At 43.5% G+C, this 16,705-nt stretch overlaps 2 protein-coding genes across 3 annotated transcripts; one reads left to right on the forward strand and one right to left on the reverse strand.

Annotated features, from left to right (window-relative positions):
- Positions 1–1,110: 1,110 nt before the first annotated feature.
- LOC143367233 (trypsin-7) lies at positions 1,111–3,681 on the reverse strand. Its single transcript, XM_076808859.1, has 7 exons — positions 3,615–3,681; positions 3,133–3,239; positions 2,945–3,054; positions 2,691–2,829; positions 2,258–2,371; positions 2,004–2,187; positions 1,111–1,282 (listed from the first exon to the last, which is right to left on the reverse strand). Exons 1-7 carry the CDS (start codon positions 3,679–3,681, stop codon positions 1,179–1,181), a joined length of 825 nt encoding a protein of 274 aa, XP_076664974.1. The 3' UTR covers positions 1,111–1,178.
- A 6,514-nt stretch (positions 3,682–10,195) lies between these two features.
- On the forward strand, positions 10,196–13,983 carry LOC143366759 (trypsin-7). 2 transcript variants are annotated; one of them, XM_076808115.1, is made up of 6 exons: positions 10,198–10,356; positions 10,459–10,547; positions 10,661–10,802; positions 12,056–12,160; positions 12,446–12,595; positions 13,466–13,974. In XM_076808115.1, exons 1-6 carry the CDS (start codon positions 10,237–10,239, stop codon positions 13,610–13,612), a joined length of 753 nt encoding a protein of 250 aa, XP_076664230.1. In that variant the 5' UTR covers positions 10,198–10,236; the 3' UTR covers positions 13,613–13,974. The 2 variants fall into 2 exon arrangements, with proteins under 2 accessions (XP_076664231.1, XP_076664230.1); XM_076808116.1 differs by lacking the exon at positions 12,446–12,595 and having other exon boundaries at positions 10,196–10,356; positions 13,466–13,983.
- The last annotated feature ends 2,722 nt before the right edge of the window (positions 13,984–16,705 follow it).

Here is a 16,705-nt window from a genome sequence, read left to right on the forward strand (position 1 = left end):
ATTGAAGCGTTCGCGGAGGACTTTCTAGCCGTCCCTGTAAACCTGCTCGCCGTTCGTGTGATCTCTCTACTGCTCGAATACTGAGCGTTGATTGTAAATACCCGAGTCGCCTCAATTACGCCGCCTCAGCCTGAAGCCTGGCATCATTAAAACGTTAAATACCGCTGTAACTTGGGAACAGGGTCCAGCAGGATAAAAGTTTTCGCGAAATTCTGTCCTGCTATTTTTTTTTTTTTATTACCTCTGGTCGTTGATTGCGTCTCGAAAAGTTACGGACAGATTTTACGAAATACCTTGTACGAGGCACCGTTTAAACAGTTTCGCGTTTCTTTGAATTGTTGTCGGTTTAATCGTCCCCGCAGGCTGGGTCCCTTGTGTTCATGGATCTTTTGTTGGGCAGATTGGAAATTGCGGTGCCGCCTGGAGTTACGCGGAAAGGAGCGTCAATCTCGCGTTAATTCGTTTCGGTCATAGGCGTGTATGGTTTCCAGTGGAATATAAACCACGGCGCGGGGGGATGAAAATAACAGCCGAATGGAGGACGGCCGGGGAACAGCCGGTGACAGAAAAGTTATTGGATCGCGTCTGCGGTTTAATAGGATTATTGCGATGGCCAGTCGAAAACTATCAGCTCACCGCGTGACGTCTCGAGGAGACTCGAAATTAAACATTTCTATCCGCGCCTCTCCAACGCGTTGCGCCGTCAAGCATTTCCTCCCGCCACGGCTTACCTATACGGATTTCTATCGGTTTCCCCGGCTCGCCAAGGCACCGGAGCATTCGCACTTTTATCGCGTGCATTGTGCGACCTCTGCGACCAACTCCTCGCCGTATGGAAAGTTAAAACGGTCTATCCTCTTCCTCTTGCGCCCTCTCCACGTGCAATCCTCTTTCCATAGTTTTTAATCGAATAATTGTGAAAGGAAGTGGGTATTCGTATAATGAAATTCAGAAATTCACAATAGTAACGAGTATATTTATCGTGAGACATTAATCTTTTATATTCCTCTGGTGCTGTTTTAACATTCAGGACGATACACGGGAGGATCGCAACGATTGATAAAATTCAGAATGCTTCCAGGGAATGCGAGGGATGCAGTACCAAGTATGGGATATACGTTGAATAATTTGTAAAGCATCGTGCGTTTCCGAGATCGTATTACATCATGGTAGGGGGATTAAAGTACACCAGTCACTTCGATGATCCAGTCCCTGACTTCTGATATGGCTGTGTAAGCTGTTGGGTAGTGGAATGCGCAGGACCGACTCCACGATGCTATGCCTACGGAGTTACGCGATATGTTTAGTAATGCCTACTCGTTAACTCGATAATCGTGCAGTGAAGATGCAGTTGCATACTAACAAGGGAAGTTCGGTTCCCCGAATTTTTCGTTTGTGCTCGTTTTTGGTTCCTCAGGGTGAAAATACACCCTAAAGGTTAACGAGTGTCTACCTGTTTTCCAGCATATCTTGAAAACTATAGTAGATATACAAAAAACTGTTGTAAAGGAAATTTAATGGTTTTTTATGTTGAATAAAACTATGTAATCGAATTCTTTAAAATTTGTGGTGTGGAACATTTTGCTGTTTAAATTACAAACTTTAAACGATTCGATTACACAGTTTTACAGGTAATAAAAAGCAAAAGAAAAATAGTTTTCAAGATACACAGGAAAATAGGAAATCACTCATTAACCTTCAAGAGGTATTTTCACCCCGAAGAACCGAAAATGGGCAGAAACGAAAAATTGCCTGATATATCTATTGAAGTCCTCTACAAATCTGCAGAGTTTCAAAAAAAATCCCTTGCAGGTAAGCACTTTGGAACTGCAGATACAATTCTGTGATAGGATTCGTAAAAGCCGAAAGCAATTGACAAATCATGAATTCATTAACGCATCGATCATTCTATATTCACTCGACGTGTAATTACGCAGTGACACTCAGTACGTAGCGATAGTTACGCAGATATTAATATAGAAGCTGACGATATTAAAACTCACCGAAGAGAGTGTCATTGAAGACGAGGGGCGAGCCAGAATCCCCGACGCAGGCGCTCGAGGTGTCTGATAAGGCGCATAACATTCTGTGCGTTAATAAGTCACCTCCGCTAGTTTGCTGGCAGTCCTCGTTATTAATTTTCTGCATGGTGCTGCATAAAAGTTCCTCCGAGACGGGACCTAATAACTAAACAGCCCCGGTTGCAATATCCCGTTTCTAGGCGCAACGTTCAGCCGGGTTTTCGTGCTCTTCTTACCTCGGATACGCCCCAGCCGAGAACTTGAACCTGGGCACCGTTCTGGATCTCGGAGTGCAATTCTGGCAATTTTATCGGTCGCTTGGTAGAGTCAAACTCGATTTTCCTGGAGAGCTACGAAAGAGATGCAAAAAGAAATGCCATTACCGAGTTAAATTCCATTTCTGGCGATCTTATTTGCACTTAATTTTAATTTAAAGTCTCATTATGAGTTCGTTAAAATATGGCTTTACACTTTAGCAAACTTTAGTAAACTTTAGTGAAGTTTCGTGGTTTTCACACAGCAGTAATCATTTGCTTTCGGTGCAACTCGTATTATTCAAAGGTTCAGCGACCATTCTTCTCCACAATCCACCTTTCAATGAAACTTTTAGCAGCTACCAAGCAGTCCCTTATAAAATATCAAGCACCCTGGCACGTAGGAATATTTTACCTCGACGAGGCCGACGTCGTAGTCGTAATTAATTTCGTTAAAGGCTGGGTGAATCGTGACGCCTTGGACGTCGTAAACGTCACCGCCTTGGTAGTAACAGGCCGCGCCGGCTCTCACGTGGAAGCTCTTCAGGTGTATCCTGTAACATCGAGGCTCGAGAAAAAAAGGAGGGAAAGAAGGAGCGTACCGGAAGGTACGGCCGCGTGTACGATGGTGCACGCGGGCCGATTGACAACGCGATATATTAATCTTGCCTGAGAGCGCACTGCGCCGACGTTATTATCCACTTCTCCCCGACGATACCGCCGCCGCAGAAATGCTCGACTTCGTGGCCGAAAAACGTGCCATTGTTCTGCAGCGAGACCTGCCGAGAGAGAGGGGGTGCAACGATTTTCTAAATGGCAAATCGACTGTGAAGATCGATCGCGGGTTATATACTAACCGCAAATGGATATTTCTCTATGGCGGCCTTCTCTCCTCCGATAATCCTGGATTCCGGTGAGCCCGGGGATCGCGCTGACTGCGGGACGATTCTTCCTCGATAATCGCCTGTACAACATCCGAATCAGACGGAATGTTTAATGCGTTCAAGCGTCAAGGGGATAACTGGCACATGTGATCGGATGGTTTCCAGGGGAATAGAGGACGTTGTGTTATATAGTATTAGAGGACTCGCCTCGCTATTTCTCCAAGTTGTGGGGTTTCCCTTTGGATTTTACTTTAGGAAGCGAACTGTCTAACTATATTTCGAAATCTAACCTTGGATTGCGTTAATTATTATTATCATTAGTTATCGACGCTCTCGAGTCACCAGGTAATTAAGTTTACGGGTTACACACCGGGCAGTAGGGATTTATATAACAGCTTTCACAAGGTATACATATAAGGAGGCAGAGTGGTGAAATTGTTAAAAATAAACGTTACTTATCAGTATGGAATCCGTCCCGAGCGCCGAACACCCGATGGCCACTAGCAACAGTACCACATGCATTGTAGCTACGTTTGATGTCACTAAGGGAGAGCGGGTTCTTTATAAAGTCGCGGCTGCGGGCAATTTGTGTGCAAACAACAGGGTCCCTGCGATTCCTGTCTCTCTCTCTTTCATTTATCTCTGGAGGCCGCTAATGCCGCTAATGCAGTGACATTAAGGGCTGAATTGTCGCGCGGGTACAGCGCGTGTTTTCCACGTACGGTTAGAAAATGACTCAAGTTATTAAGATAACGTCGAAAGAAGGAACGCCGTGTCGCAACGCGTCATAAATTCGGTGCTTCGTTAGAAGCCGAGTTTGTAGAATTCCAGAAGTCGCGCGGGGTGACGGCGCCGCTTGTTTTCCAATTTCTGGGACTCGTCATCACGGTCATTTCAATTCTGTGGCTTTCCACCAGTGGAACAGCTCGCGTCGCGCGAATCGATAGAACAGGGGTGTCGAACTAGCGGCTCACGAGCCGCAGTGGCTCCTTCTCCTCTTCGCCTGCTCCGTAGAGCCGTAGGAGAACGGCCCCCTCCACACCTACTTCACTCTGATGAATTTCTCCTCCGGGTGCCGCACTCTCTCCTTGCCGGGTCTCGTGGAACGCCTGGAGAAAAATAAGTGGGGGAAGCGACTGGCCGGGGGCCCGACGTGCGGCTCTCGGAGTAGGGAAGTTCGACACTCCTGCGATAGAAGACTGGGGTTTAATGGTGAAAATGGTTCGCTAAGGTGAATGTCCCAATTTCTGCTCATTTAAGAGGTTACTCGTCGGAAAGAAGGTGTAAAAAATTTGTTTGCGATCAAAATTTGCAGAGTAATTGATTAATTCTTTAATAATAAATCAACCGGTCGAAAACTATTTAAGAAAGATATTTCAAGACGTTTAACTACTAGTAATTTGTAATTAAATATAATGCTTTAAATGTCCGTATTTCTGCTCACGAAAAATAGCGATGTACGTATTTCTACTCACATAATATGTTGCCTTTTCAGGTTAAAATAAGTTACATCTTTTATGGAGGTGTTACATAACACAACAGTAAAGCATAAAATAATGATAAACGAAAAATAAAATGCCTTCGTATAGAAATAGAGGTTACAGCATATATTGAATTGTGAGGTAATGTTGCCAAAATTTTGGTGAGTAGAAATTCGGACACGACGGTGATTCACTTGACCCTAAACCTAATCACCTGTTTTCTACTTAAAATAATCAAAAATAGTAAAAAAAAATCTATATCCAGAGCACAATACGGTATCTGTTTCTGTTAATAAATAAGAACGTTTCCTGAAAAAATCTATTTTCTGCCCAATTATCGAATACCAATAGTGATCTTGTTCCTTACGACAACCAGCTAAAATACGGTAAACAAATCATGTGTCTCATTTTAAAAGTTTTTCGGTGCTTATGCTGCACTTTGATTAGCCCCAAGCTCGCGCAACACTCGCGTAAATGTTCAAATAATTTATAATTATTTTGTTGTAACTACAGTACAAACGTGACGCTTATAATAATAAGAAGAATACGAAATGAGCAGAAATGGGGACGCGAGCAGAAATTAGGACATTCACCTTAAAACGCGTTTAATATAGAGAAACGACGTAATGGAGTTACTTTTTATTCCGTGGATATATTAATCGCAGTAAAGTGCTGAACACGGTTAATAAGAAGATCGCGAGCATCGCGGCCGGGGAATTTACATTTTAATATCTTCGGCGGGGAATCAGCGAGTAACTCCCCGCGGTGGTGATGTATGTTAATTAAATAATAAATATCACGTTACGAGACCCCGTTGATGCGCTAAACGCGCGCACACTCGCGCGCAAGTGGCTGTCGTTAACAGACGGAAATATATTTATCTGGGGCTGGCGACTCGTTTCATGACGGCGCGGCGCGTAATTGAAATTATTTTTCAAGATAATAGGCTCGCGCGCTTTCGGCTAATGAATCTGGTGCTGCGACAGAAATGCAGCTACAGTGAAAGCGAGCGCGCATTAACTCGCTGTTTTCACGCGTCCACTAATCTTGTAATAAATAATCGCCGGCGTGTACTTACATGTACGTACGACATGATCTTCCACTGCGAGATTCACGTTTGAACTGGCAACGTCTCGCACAGTAGATCAAAGGAACAAATTCTTGTCGAGGAATAAAAAGGAAAGCCTCGTGGTCCTGACTGACTATTAATTTGAATATAGAACTAGTAATAGTAAAAAGAAATAGAAATAGTAAAATTATTCGTATAAAACTGTTTATAATATTGATTGATGTTAATATAGGTCATGGTCTGATTGTTACTATGCGAAATGGGTGGTTCGATGTTGTCACAGTTTGATTCATTAAAGTATACGGTTCTTAAAATTAAGAATACATATGATTGAATTATTGCAACTGAGATTTCTAGAATAAATAGTATATTTTGGACAATAATTATAATTGGTATATTTATTAGGAAATTATTTAATGAATTGCCTAGAAGTGGAAGTAAAAGGTGCTGAGGGGTATGCATGGAAACTATAGGAAAACGTGTCTATCACCATCTGTGACGCATAAAGACATTTTAAAACACAGTGACGGGCCTTCTTCGAACCGATGCTTAGTAATACAATAATACCTATCAAGCGCGTGTTCAATAGAAAAATAATCAACGTTGACAGAATTCTCGATAAAACATATTCGCACCCCGAGGAACATACAAATAGCAAATCCGCATTAAAATGAACAGCTTCCCGAACAATAAACTGACGAAGCGTCGCCGCAGATTACCGAACGGAATTCCTTCACGCGTCAACAGCGTCTGCAAACGAGTCATTAACGTGACCAGAGGATCAAATGCAGGGCGTCATCCCCGTAAACACCGGCGGCGCGTTTTCGCATTAAAAAGATCGTCCGAGTAAATGCGGTGTAATTGCAATTACATGGTCCGCGTAATGCTCCGTATGCCCGCGACAAGCCCGTTTGTACGGCAAAGGGAGAAACAGAGAGACAGAATGCCTGCGGCGTGTATAGAAGGGAGAGGGAAGGCGTGGACGTTAATTTCGCGCGGCTTTATCGTCGCTCCTCGATCAGCAAAAATTATCGCAACAATTTTCGTAACTCGCCGGCGTATTTCACTCGGTCCTCCCCCCCTCATTCGTCCAGCCTTTGGCGAACGCCCACGCACGCGCGTAATCCAACGAGTAGACGCGAATCCGTGATAAATTCGGATGAACGTCGTACCCCACATTCACCCGTAATTTCAATAATCGCGTCGCGGCGACACGCGCGCCTCGGGCGCGCTCTTTTCTCTTTTTTTTTTATCGCCGACATCGGGGATAAATGACTAAACCAGTCGATTAAACGCTCGAGGCCAGCGATAAGGCGCGTTGCAGCGTTTCCCTTGCGAAACAGTGTTTTCGTGGAGCGCGTCAATTCGTCGAAGTGCGAGCAAGGAAAGCGCTGGTGCCTCGAAACGCGATAAAGTAAGGCTCTCAGATCTGACGGGGGCCTTCGATGTAACGAAAATCAGATTTCTTAGCTGGATGGACCACGTACGTCTTCCGGTCCTGAGTGTAGCTGCTTGTAGCTGAACTCTGTTTCTTCTGGAGAATTCGGCCGGTTTTGGGTGAAGTGTATAGCAATTTTATGTAAGATAGCTCGAAGCTTAAGATAAAATCTCTGTTGGTTATTGAAGTTGTTGAGAAATGAGGAATATTTCGGGGGCTGCTAAATATCAAGGGCAACAAGTATGTTAACAGGAATGACTGAACTACGAATTGCTCGAGCAGTCCGGTGAAATATTTTTTTAATTTTATTATTATTATTATTATTATTTTTAAATTTTATTATTATTATTATTATTATTATTATTATTATTATTATTATTATTATTAATATTATTATTATTATTAATATACGGGAAAACCCATAGTTTACAAATTTCTATACAGTGAAATTACAGAGTCCGAGCACTAATATTTATACAGTATTGAGTGTGAATAGGATTAGTCAGTAAGCATTTGAGGAACACCTAGGCATCGCAGGGGCACCAATTTTAATTCATCAACTGCGTTTGCAGCGAACAGGCGCCGCCGGTGCAACTCCGCGCAGGAGACGCGCAAAAACGTATGTACAACCCCTGGCAAATCCCGCGAATTATAATGACTCGGAATTTTGGAGACTCTTCCGCATTCGAGGAAAGCCCAGAATGCCGCCGGCGTCTGTGTACGCGTTAAGCTCTTCGCATAGTGCATCGCGGCGGAAACTAACAGTAAGTATTAGGAGTTGGAAATTTCAAAGAGATTATATCGAATTAAGCCGGCCGGAAGTTCGAGTATAAGAGGGATGCCTCTACACGCGTTCGGGACGAAACAACGTTTCACAAGGACGGTTATTTCGCGAAAGCATTTCGAATAATATGAACTGCTTTACTCCGAAGTACCTGCTCGCTCTTTTCTTCTGCTCTGAAAAGTTTGCGAGCGCTAAATAATTCAGCATTAACGCCTGTCCTTAACTCGAGCACTCTTTTCTCACAGAAACCGCGTGGCACGTTTATCAAAATCTCTGAAGACGTTCCGATGCTACAATTGCCGAGGTTTCAGGTCGGATAATTATTGTTTGCCTCCCAGCTGCCTTGAGGACCCTGGTTCGGGGATTTTTCAAACGCCCGAAAGGAGCGCAGAACGATGATTTCACGTGGAACGAAAATCGCAGTGGAAACGCAGTTAATCAAGAGTCCTCGTCCCATCATTCACGCGGAGTAGCACTCAGCGGGGTGGGTTTAGGTGGAATTTAAATGGTAATTTTCGCCGGATTACACGTTACGGGGTTATTTCCGCCACGGTTTCAGGTCTCGCCCCCTAATGCCGCCTTATTTTCATTGCGTTCGGTCGAGTACGCCATAAATAATGCTCGTTGCTTGTTTTGCGAGCCGCATGCATCACATTTATAATACACTTGAGATAGGTATGTGCCCCGCGTATCCGGCGGTGCGCTATCATATAATTTTAACGGGTACAACGTGGCCTTTTACGTTTACGAGAGTCGTTTGGCATGACATTAATTCCCTCGCGCCGCCACGTTCCGAAACACGTGACCGTTCTAAAGCCACGCGAGCCCGCGTGCCCCCCTTCCCTCTGCCTTTCTATCAATTCATATTAATCGTTTCTAACTAGACGATCTTACATAAGAACAGTAAACGAAGAAAGCCAAACGAAAGAGATCGCCAGTAAAAACGTGCGCAAACACTCGAGAGAATCAAGCAACTAATCGATTGGGGACCGGAAGTAGATTGCTGGAGATTGCGGTGCATTAAGATACGACGATTACGATAACAGAGAACGAGACACGAAGCAAAGTGAAAGAAAAGAAACTAAGAGCGAAGAAACGCAACTAATCAGGGAACATCCCGAAATTGGAAATTCAAAAAATTCTGAAACTTTGTGAATATGCAGGGAATTTCCTCCTGATTACAACGAAATTTTTACTTGCTGCCCAAATTCAATCTAAGGGGGTGTAATTGATCCCTGAAAAATCCGTTTTTTTTCGATTTTTTGTTATAATTCGTGAACTGTAAAATAATTGTATACCAAATGCTAGATCTAATTAAAACAAGTAACTTTTGTCTTGAAACTTTTTGTTCTATCTCTTACAGTTCGCGAGTTATAACAGAAAATCGGAAAATAGCCGAATTTTCAGGAGTTAATTTCACCCCCCTCGAGTGAGTTTGGGCATCAAACAAAAATTGCGTTGCAAGCAGGAGGAAATCCCCTACGTATTCACAAAGTTTCAGAATTTTTTGAATTCTCGGGTTCGGGATCTTCCCTTGTAAGCCGATTACTTAATCAAATCAGAGAACTAGCAATTCGACGTCGATCGTCGTGCACGTCATCCGGCATTAATTACTTATCATCCCTCATAAGCAGGCTGAACGCAACGTTGCAAGTGCACCGAGGCCGGCCCTCGGTGCAGCTCGTCTGACAGGACGCGGCGTTATCTACTGCAACCGTATCGCATGATTAAGACGCTTCCGCGAAAACCGATATCCACTTTCCTTACCGTTTAAGCGTTAACTCCCTCTCCGTATCCGCTTTTTCTCTCTCTCTCACTCGAGCCTTCCGTTACCAGCACCTCCAGCACGCCCTCGGAACTCTCGATCTTCCTCTCGGTTCGCGGCCCTTGTTTCACGGCTGTTTTCCACCCTCCTCGTGTAGAACTCGCGCCCCCCAATCCCGCCCCATCCCTATCGGGTCCCGCGGAGCACGGCTTGAGAGTCAAAGTCGAGGGAGGAAATTTTATTTCGCCCAATCAGCCCAGACACCTCGCGGAGCTGTCGGGAAGTTTTTTTTTTTCACGCATCAGTTGACAGCAGGGAGCCGAGGGGTGGATGGCGAAAGTTGGCGAGGAGCGGCTTCCGCGTCTTCCAATCGCGACCGGAAGCCCGGTTATTTCTCTCCGTTGTTCACGCGTCACGTGACGACTCGGCCGAGACGGCGCAATCAATCTAGCTTTAATGTAGATATCGAATCTGTCCGGCTTATCGGCGTACTTTTGCTACACTGATTTCAAAGCGGACACGGACAGTCGGCCGCCAGACATGCTGTCCAACGCGTTGCTCCCGTTGCTCCTCGCGATCTGCGTGATCGCGACCGCGAACTGCTATAGCCCTAGGATCATAGGAGGGAGCAACACGAGCATCGACATGTTCCCGTATCAAGTAACACTTCTTTCATTTACGAGACTTCGTCGCGATTGCTACGGATAGATGCTGGGCGTAGTTCAGCAATGACGAGCAATAAATTAACGGTTTCTGCATTAGGTGTCCATTCACGACAAGGGCGAGTTCAAATGCGGGGGCTCCATGATCAGTAAAAACTGGGTGCTAACGGCCGCGCATTGCGTCTCCAGGTTCGTACAGATTGAAATCACGGGACAACGTGGGGCGACTGTTTGGAGAATTGATTAATTGCCGCGTTCTGTTCTGGAAGGGGGGTGTGTGGTTAATTGCGACTATCTTGCAGATCTAGAGCAGCGGATTTAAATATTCGCGTCCACAGTACTTATAGCGACAGGGGGGGTACGTTGATTGACAATGTGAAACAAATAAAAATTCATCAGGACTACAGTCCCAGCACTTTGGAGTACGACGCTGCTTTGATTGAGGTATGTTGCTGATTATAATTGTGCAATCACGTATCACGATACTGTTGGCAATGATATCTGTTGGTTTTGTTTAACCAATGAAAGTTCATTTATGCAAAAATTATATTTTATATTACTCTTCTGGAATGCACGAGAGGACAGGGCTGTAATTTTTATGTCAGGATGTTCGTAGCGATAGCATGACCAACTGATAGAGCCCATGTGCTTGACGGATCTCTCCTCAAGAATTCATTGTGCCGAATCGTTTCGTCCTATAAAGACGTTCCTTCCAAGTGTCCTGAATAAAATCAAGATTCAGAACTGTTACTGTGCCTTGAGTTCCGTGGCCTAATTCCCAATAATCGCCAGTGAAAAACTTATCACCTCTTAGGGTTAACCAACCAGTAATTGACCGCATACCAGTGAATTACCATTAGGCAAATTATAAATTTAATTATAAATAGTTTGGCGAAACGCGCGGTGCCGACAGTGTTATATCACTCCACGAATAAGTATTACCGTTTCGACACAAAAGATGTTCAAAGTTGAAAATTTGCAGTTTTTTTTTCAAAATCGAATTTCTCAAAAACTGAGGGTGATGGCGACAAACGGTTTGCGGATTCGGTTTCACGGCATGAAAACCTATAAGATACGGCTATTGAATGTTACAAGTCCGGAGGGCTGTCGATCTGTGTAATAGAGAAAATAAATCTTAGTTTTCGATTTTGGATGACTATAACAATCCCCATACCATCGCCCAACGGAAAATAATTTTTTGAAGAGGCTTATGCCACCGTTTGTACATATATATCTACTCTAGTGTGATTGCCTCTTTCTCAACGCCACATTCGGGAATTTATTTAACCAAACACTATAAGTCTATATTGTCTGGCGTTTTGCCTGCATATTAAGATATGTTTCAAGTAATACTCAGAATTTTTTTGAGCTTTTTTATCGCATATATATATATATATATATATATATATATATATAATACGCTCATATAAAAAAGCTATATATATATATATAATACGCTCATATAAAAAAGCTCAAAAAAATTCTGAGTATTACTTGAAACATATCTTAATATGCAGGCAAAACGCCAAACAGTATAGACATATAGTTTTTGGTGAAATAAATTCCCGAATGAGGCGTTGAGAAAGGGGCAATCGCACTAGAGTACCCCATCAAACCATCCCTAACTTACCACCCCCCTTTATCTTGGCTACGTCAGTGCGTAACGTTGGAAATTGATCGGAGATGGGTTTCTGTAGCTGGGGTCGCCGATACCGTACCCGTCGCCTGTCGACCTGGCGGATACTACGACCGTCGTGACGACCGGAAGTAACGCGGTGGTGACCGGATGGGGCGCGACCACGGTGAGTCATGCTTTTTTCCCCGTCCCCTGCGGCAATGTGTATTGCGTTTTGACGGTTGTTGCATAGGTAAACGGTGTTTGACGGTGGCTCGATGCTTCGGTCAACGGTGACGTACGCCGAGGCTGATTACCCGCTGCGAACTCGCGCAAACATTAACGTCCGTTTGCCGATCGGCCGACAATGTTCGGTCGCCACGGCAAACATTCGCCGCGTTTGCTGCGCCTTCGGGACGAGCTGCAGCTCGAACTCGGCTGACCACTTGCATAATATGCAACCGCTTTGCAGAATCCGGGCCCGAAGTCCGACGTCCTCCAGACCCTGGCGATGCCCATCGTTGATCAGGCCAAGTGCAGGGATATCTTCAATGGCGTGCACTCGGTGACCAATGTGATGCTGTGCGCGGGCAGTTTGTCCGGTGGCAAGGATGTTTGCCGGGTAACGATGTTTTCACTTCTATTTGAGAAATTAGACGTCGATGAGGCCTGTAGCTTTGCTCCTCGTTTCGATCCTTTCGAATTATAGGAATTTCGAATTATAGTTTCGTGCTTGTAGAATATGCTCTATGAGCAATGACACTTGCGGCAATGCTCGAGGTCTGGTGAAAAAGAAGCGAGTTTGAATACTCTGCTTGCACCTTACCACGGTCTTGTGAAGATCTAGCGAACGTTCGTTAGTTGGAATCTAATAAGTAGATATCACATTGTGCGGAGATAAATAGGTATTGATTTGTATAAGTAATGATGCGCTATCAAATTCCGGGAATGGATACATACTTTAGAAAGGACAGGTACCCGATAACATCTGACACATATAGGCAAGGTGTATACTTTGTGCATAAAATTCCATCTAAATCTGAAGTCGATATTCGATCAATAATGATCGACCAGTATCAGATATGAGGTATCGTCGCGGATCATTAATGAGGTAGTAAGCTTTTTGGCAGGAGCTATTCGTGAACTGATTATCGAAACGTGCCTTGATACGTATCTTTCTGACAGTCTTATCATTTCTCGGTACCATCGGTGAGACGAAAATTAGGGTTCTAAACGGTGCCCCTTTATTCTCGATTCTCATAGTGGAATTTAACAATGGAATCCAGCCCATGGCAGAGTATATACTCTCGTTTCAATATGGCGCAGAGGAGCTCTGATATTGCGTTGGCTCGTTTCGTTATTTGAGAAACGAAATTACTAGCCAGCACATTTTTATCTCGATGTACCTATGCTTAATATTTCGCTGTTGATTCCCGTAACACCAGGGGTAGTTTGAACTTTAGAAACGGTTTGTTTGCGTGTGTTGGCGCAGGGGGACTCAGGAGGGCCGCTGGTGCTGAATGGTGCTCAAATTGGAATCGTGTCCTGGGGCCTGGAGTGCGCCAAGCCTGGCTACCCTGGCGTGTACACGCGAGTGTCTGCCATACGACGTTGGATAAAGACGGTGACGATGGTGTAGAATTAATATTACCCTCTGTCGTATGTATATATAATAATTCTTTACTGCGCAGTAAATATTGTGAAAGTAACAAGCAGATAAAAACACAAATACATAGGATAAGAAAACAAGGGAGAGAGAAATAATAGTGTTAGAAATTATATAATACATGTAAAAGTTGAAGTAGAATGTAAAAGGTGAGGTACAGCTATCAGCTGTTGTTGAGCCAGTTAACTCGCTCGCAGATCAAATATTTTTCTATGAATTAATTACAAGAAAATGGATGCAAATTGTGACTAATTCTTGTGGGTAATGTTTATTAATACTATAAACTGTAAAAAAAAAATTTTTGTAACATGTAAGTACCTACACGTATATGACAGCGTTACAGTCGTCTGAAGTTTAAGCGCTTTTTTCGCCATATCAGTGTAGTCAAATAAAAATGATGTACCTACGCAAGCATTTCGTAATAAATCTTCTGTTCCCCAAAAAACATGCGTTCACCCTGACGTTTAAGATTCTGTGGCACCATTCAACATTCCTTGACTTGCCTCAACTGCATTCCTCACTCCCATGCCACAATTGTTTCCGTAGTTGTAGCAGTATCTCGCTCACAGCTTGGAGCAGCCAATTGATTACCGTTCCGCCTTAACCAATCTCATAGCACAGAGGTGCGCAGGGAGCCGTTTTTAGCGCCTAGCTGCGAGCAACCCGCCTGTCCCGTTGCTAAGGTTAGAATCGGTGAGGCGAACTGCAGTAGTGTACGTCCATTTGGTATGACTTGAACCCAGCTATATACACTACCGCAGCTCTCCTCACCGATTCTAACCTTAGCAACGGGACAGGCGGATTGCTCGCAGCTAGGCGCTAAAAACGGCTCCCTGCGCACCCCTATGACACGTAAGGCTAATAAATGAACACTATTATAAAATTATGTTCGCAACGCGATTGATTCCACGCGCTGCAAAAATTCTTTGGATATGGAGCAATAAATTAAAAGAAGTCTCTAATTAATTAGTTGCTTATTTTACTAACTTATTTTACCCATTTTAATAAAAAAATGTCCATTCACTGGTACATGTCCGTTTACTGGTAAATCCACCCCACAATAGATCGCACCGTGCAATGAACACAAGGGCGAAAAACTGGAGCAGAACCAGTCTACTACTTCCTTGGATCGAATGAGTTGCCTATTCCTCGTTGGCGCGTTAACTCCAGACGCGAAAACCGTGGCGAGGTTTAATGCGCGACGGGCGAAATTCAAACATCATTCGGCCGATGTTTTAAAACGCGAGTTAAATTTAAACTCTGAGAGGCGGTAAAACCAGCGTCCACCGGTCCGCTCTCAATCACCGCTGAACGAAAAATAATTCGGTGCAACTATCGCGGGGCACGAGTTTTACGTGGAGTGTACCTAAAACGACCCCGACGAACAGCGAAAATTTAATTCCTGATTCGGCGCCAGCGTGTTCACGACGAATGTGGGCGCCGATCAATTACGGGGGGCACTCTTTCGCGAGCATTTTAGAGCAATTAACGCTTCTTGCGTACCGGGGTCAGGATGATTAAGCAATTCCTACTTCCCGGCTGTCCACGGAGATTGCGAGATCGCTGGAATAGATACTCCGCGGAACTGCTCCTTTTCCTGGAAGGTTTCGGTAATTTCAAGCGCCTTCGAAGCGTGTCAACGAATTCCCTCGGCTTCCATTACCAACGGCAGTAAAAATCGCTGCGACGATGAACTTTGGACAGTTACAAAGCGACCCAAGGAAAGATCCCCACCCCGGAAATTCAAGGAAATATAAATCTTTTGGGGATATGTAGAGGATATACAGGTGTGTATTACGCAATTTTTTTTTGCTGCCGAAATTCACTCTAAAGGGATGAAATTGACAGCTGAAAATCCGGCCATTTTCAGATTTTTTATTATGACTCGCGAACTGTAAGAGATACAAAAAAAGTGTTCAGACAAGAGTTACTTGTTTTAATAGGTCTATTATTTGATAATTTACAGTCCTTACAATTCGCGAGTTATTAAAAAAAAAATTTGAAAATAGCCAAATTTTCAGGGTTTAATTTCACCCCCTTAGGGTGAATTTGGGCAGCAAAAAAGAATCGGGTAATACACACTTACACATCCTCTACGTATCCTGAAAGTATCAAAATTTTTTGAATTTTCGGCTTGGGGATCTTGCCAGTTAATCATTGCAAGAATCATTCGTACTCCGCTTAGAAAAACAGATTACAATCCCGATTTTCCCCTGCGAATCTAGCTTGTTCCTTTTGAGCCGCCGATGCTGAACGTCTCACTATGTATTCCCGCTAACGTAGCCGCTTGAGCACGCGGACTTTATACAGTGACTTGCATTAATATTCGGACACTTTTTAAAATCGCATAACTTTTTTAGAATTGGTACAAACGACTGAGAAGCTAGAAGGATTAGTTTGCTAAATGACGTAGTTGGTCGTTTTGAAAAAAAAAAATGTATTTGGTTGAAATAGCAAAAAGAATAGTAAAGGTAGATTTTTAAACTTTTTTTGTGAGCTCGTATCCCGCTGATTTCGGGAATTTTCGCGAGTCTCGTCCTTATTCTGCGATCTTTAAACGTTTGTAGCTCGGAGCAACGTTAACCGATTTTGATGAAGTTTTAGGCACGTATACAACTTACTGCAATCTACAAACGGTTTTTTTTGAATTTTCATTACAAGCTCACAAAAAGAAGTTTAAAAATCGACCTTTACTATTCTGTTCGCTATTCCAACCAAATACATTTCTTTTCAAAACGACGAAACGCGTCAGTTAGCAAACTAATCCTTCTAGCTTCTAAAAAAAAAAAAACTCAAGTCGTTTGAACCAATTCTAAAAAAGTTATGCGATTTTAAAAAGTGTCCGAATATTAATGCAAGTCACTGTAAACGGTTTTTTTTTGAATTTTCATTACAAGCTCACAAAAAAAAGTTTAAAAATCGACCTTTACTATTCTTTTTGCTATTCCAACCAAATACATTTCTTTTCAAAACGACGAAACGCGTCAGTTAGCAAACTAATCCTTCTAGCTTCTCAAAAAAACTCAAGTCGTTTGGACCAATTCTAAAAAAGTTATGCGACTTTAA

Source organism: Andrena cerasifolii, chromosome 3, assembly GCF_050908995.1.
Source record: "Andrena cerasifolii isolate SP2316 chromosome 3, iyAndCera1_principal, whole genome shotgun sequence".
NCBI classification, from domain to species: domain Eukaryota; kingdom Metazoa; phylum Arthropoda; class Insecta; order Hymenoptera; family Andrenidae; genus Andrena; species Andrena cerasifolii.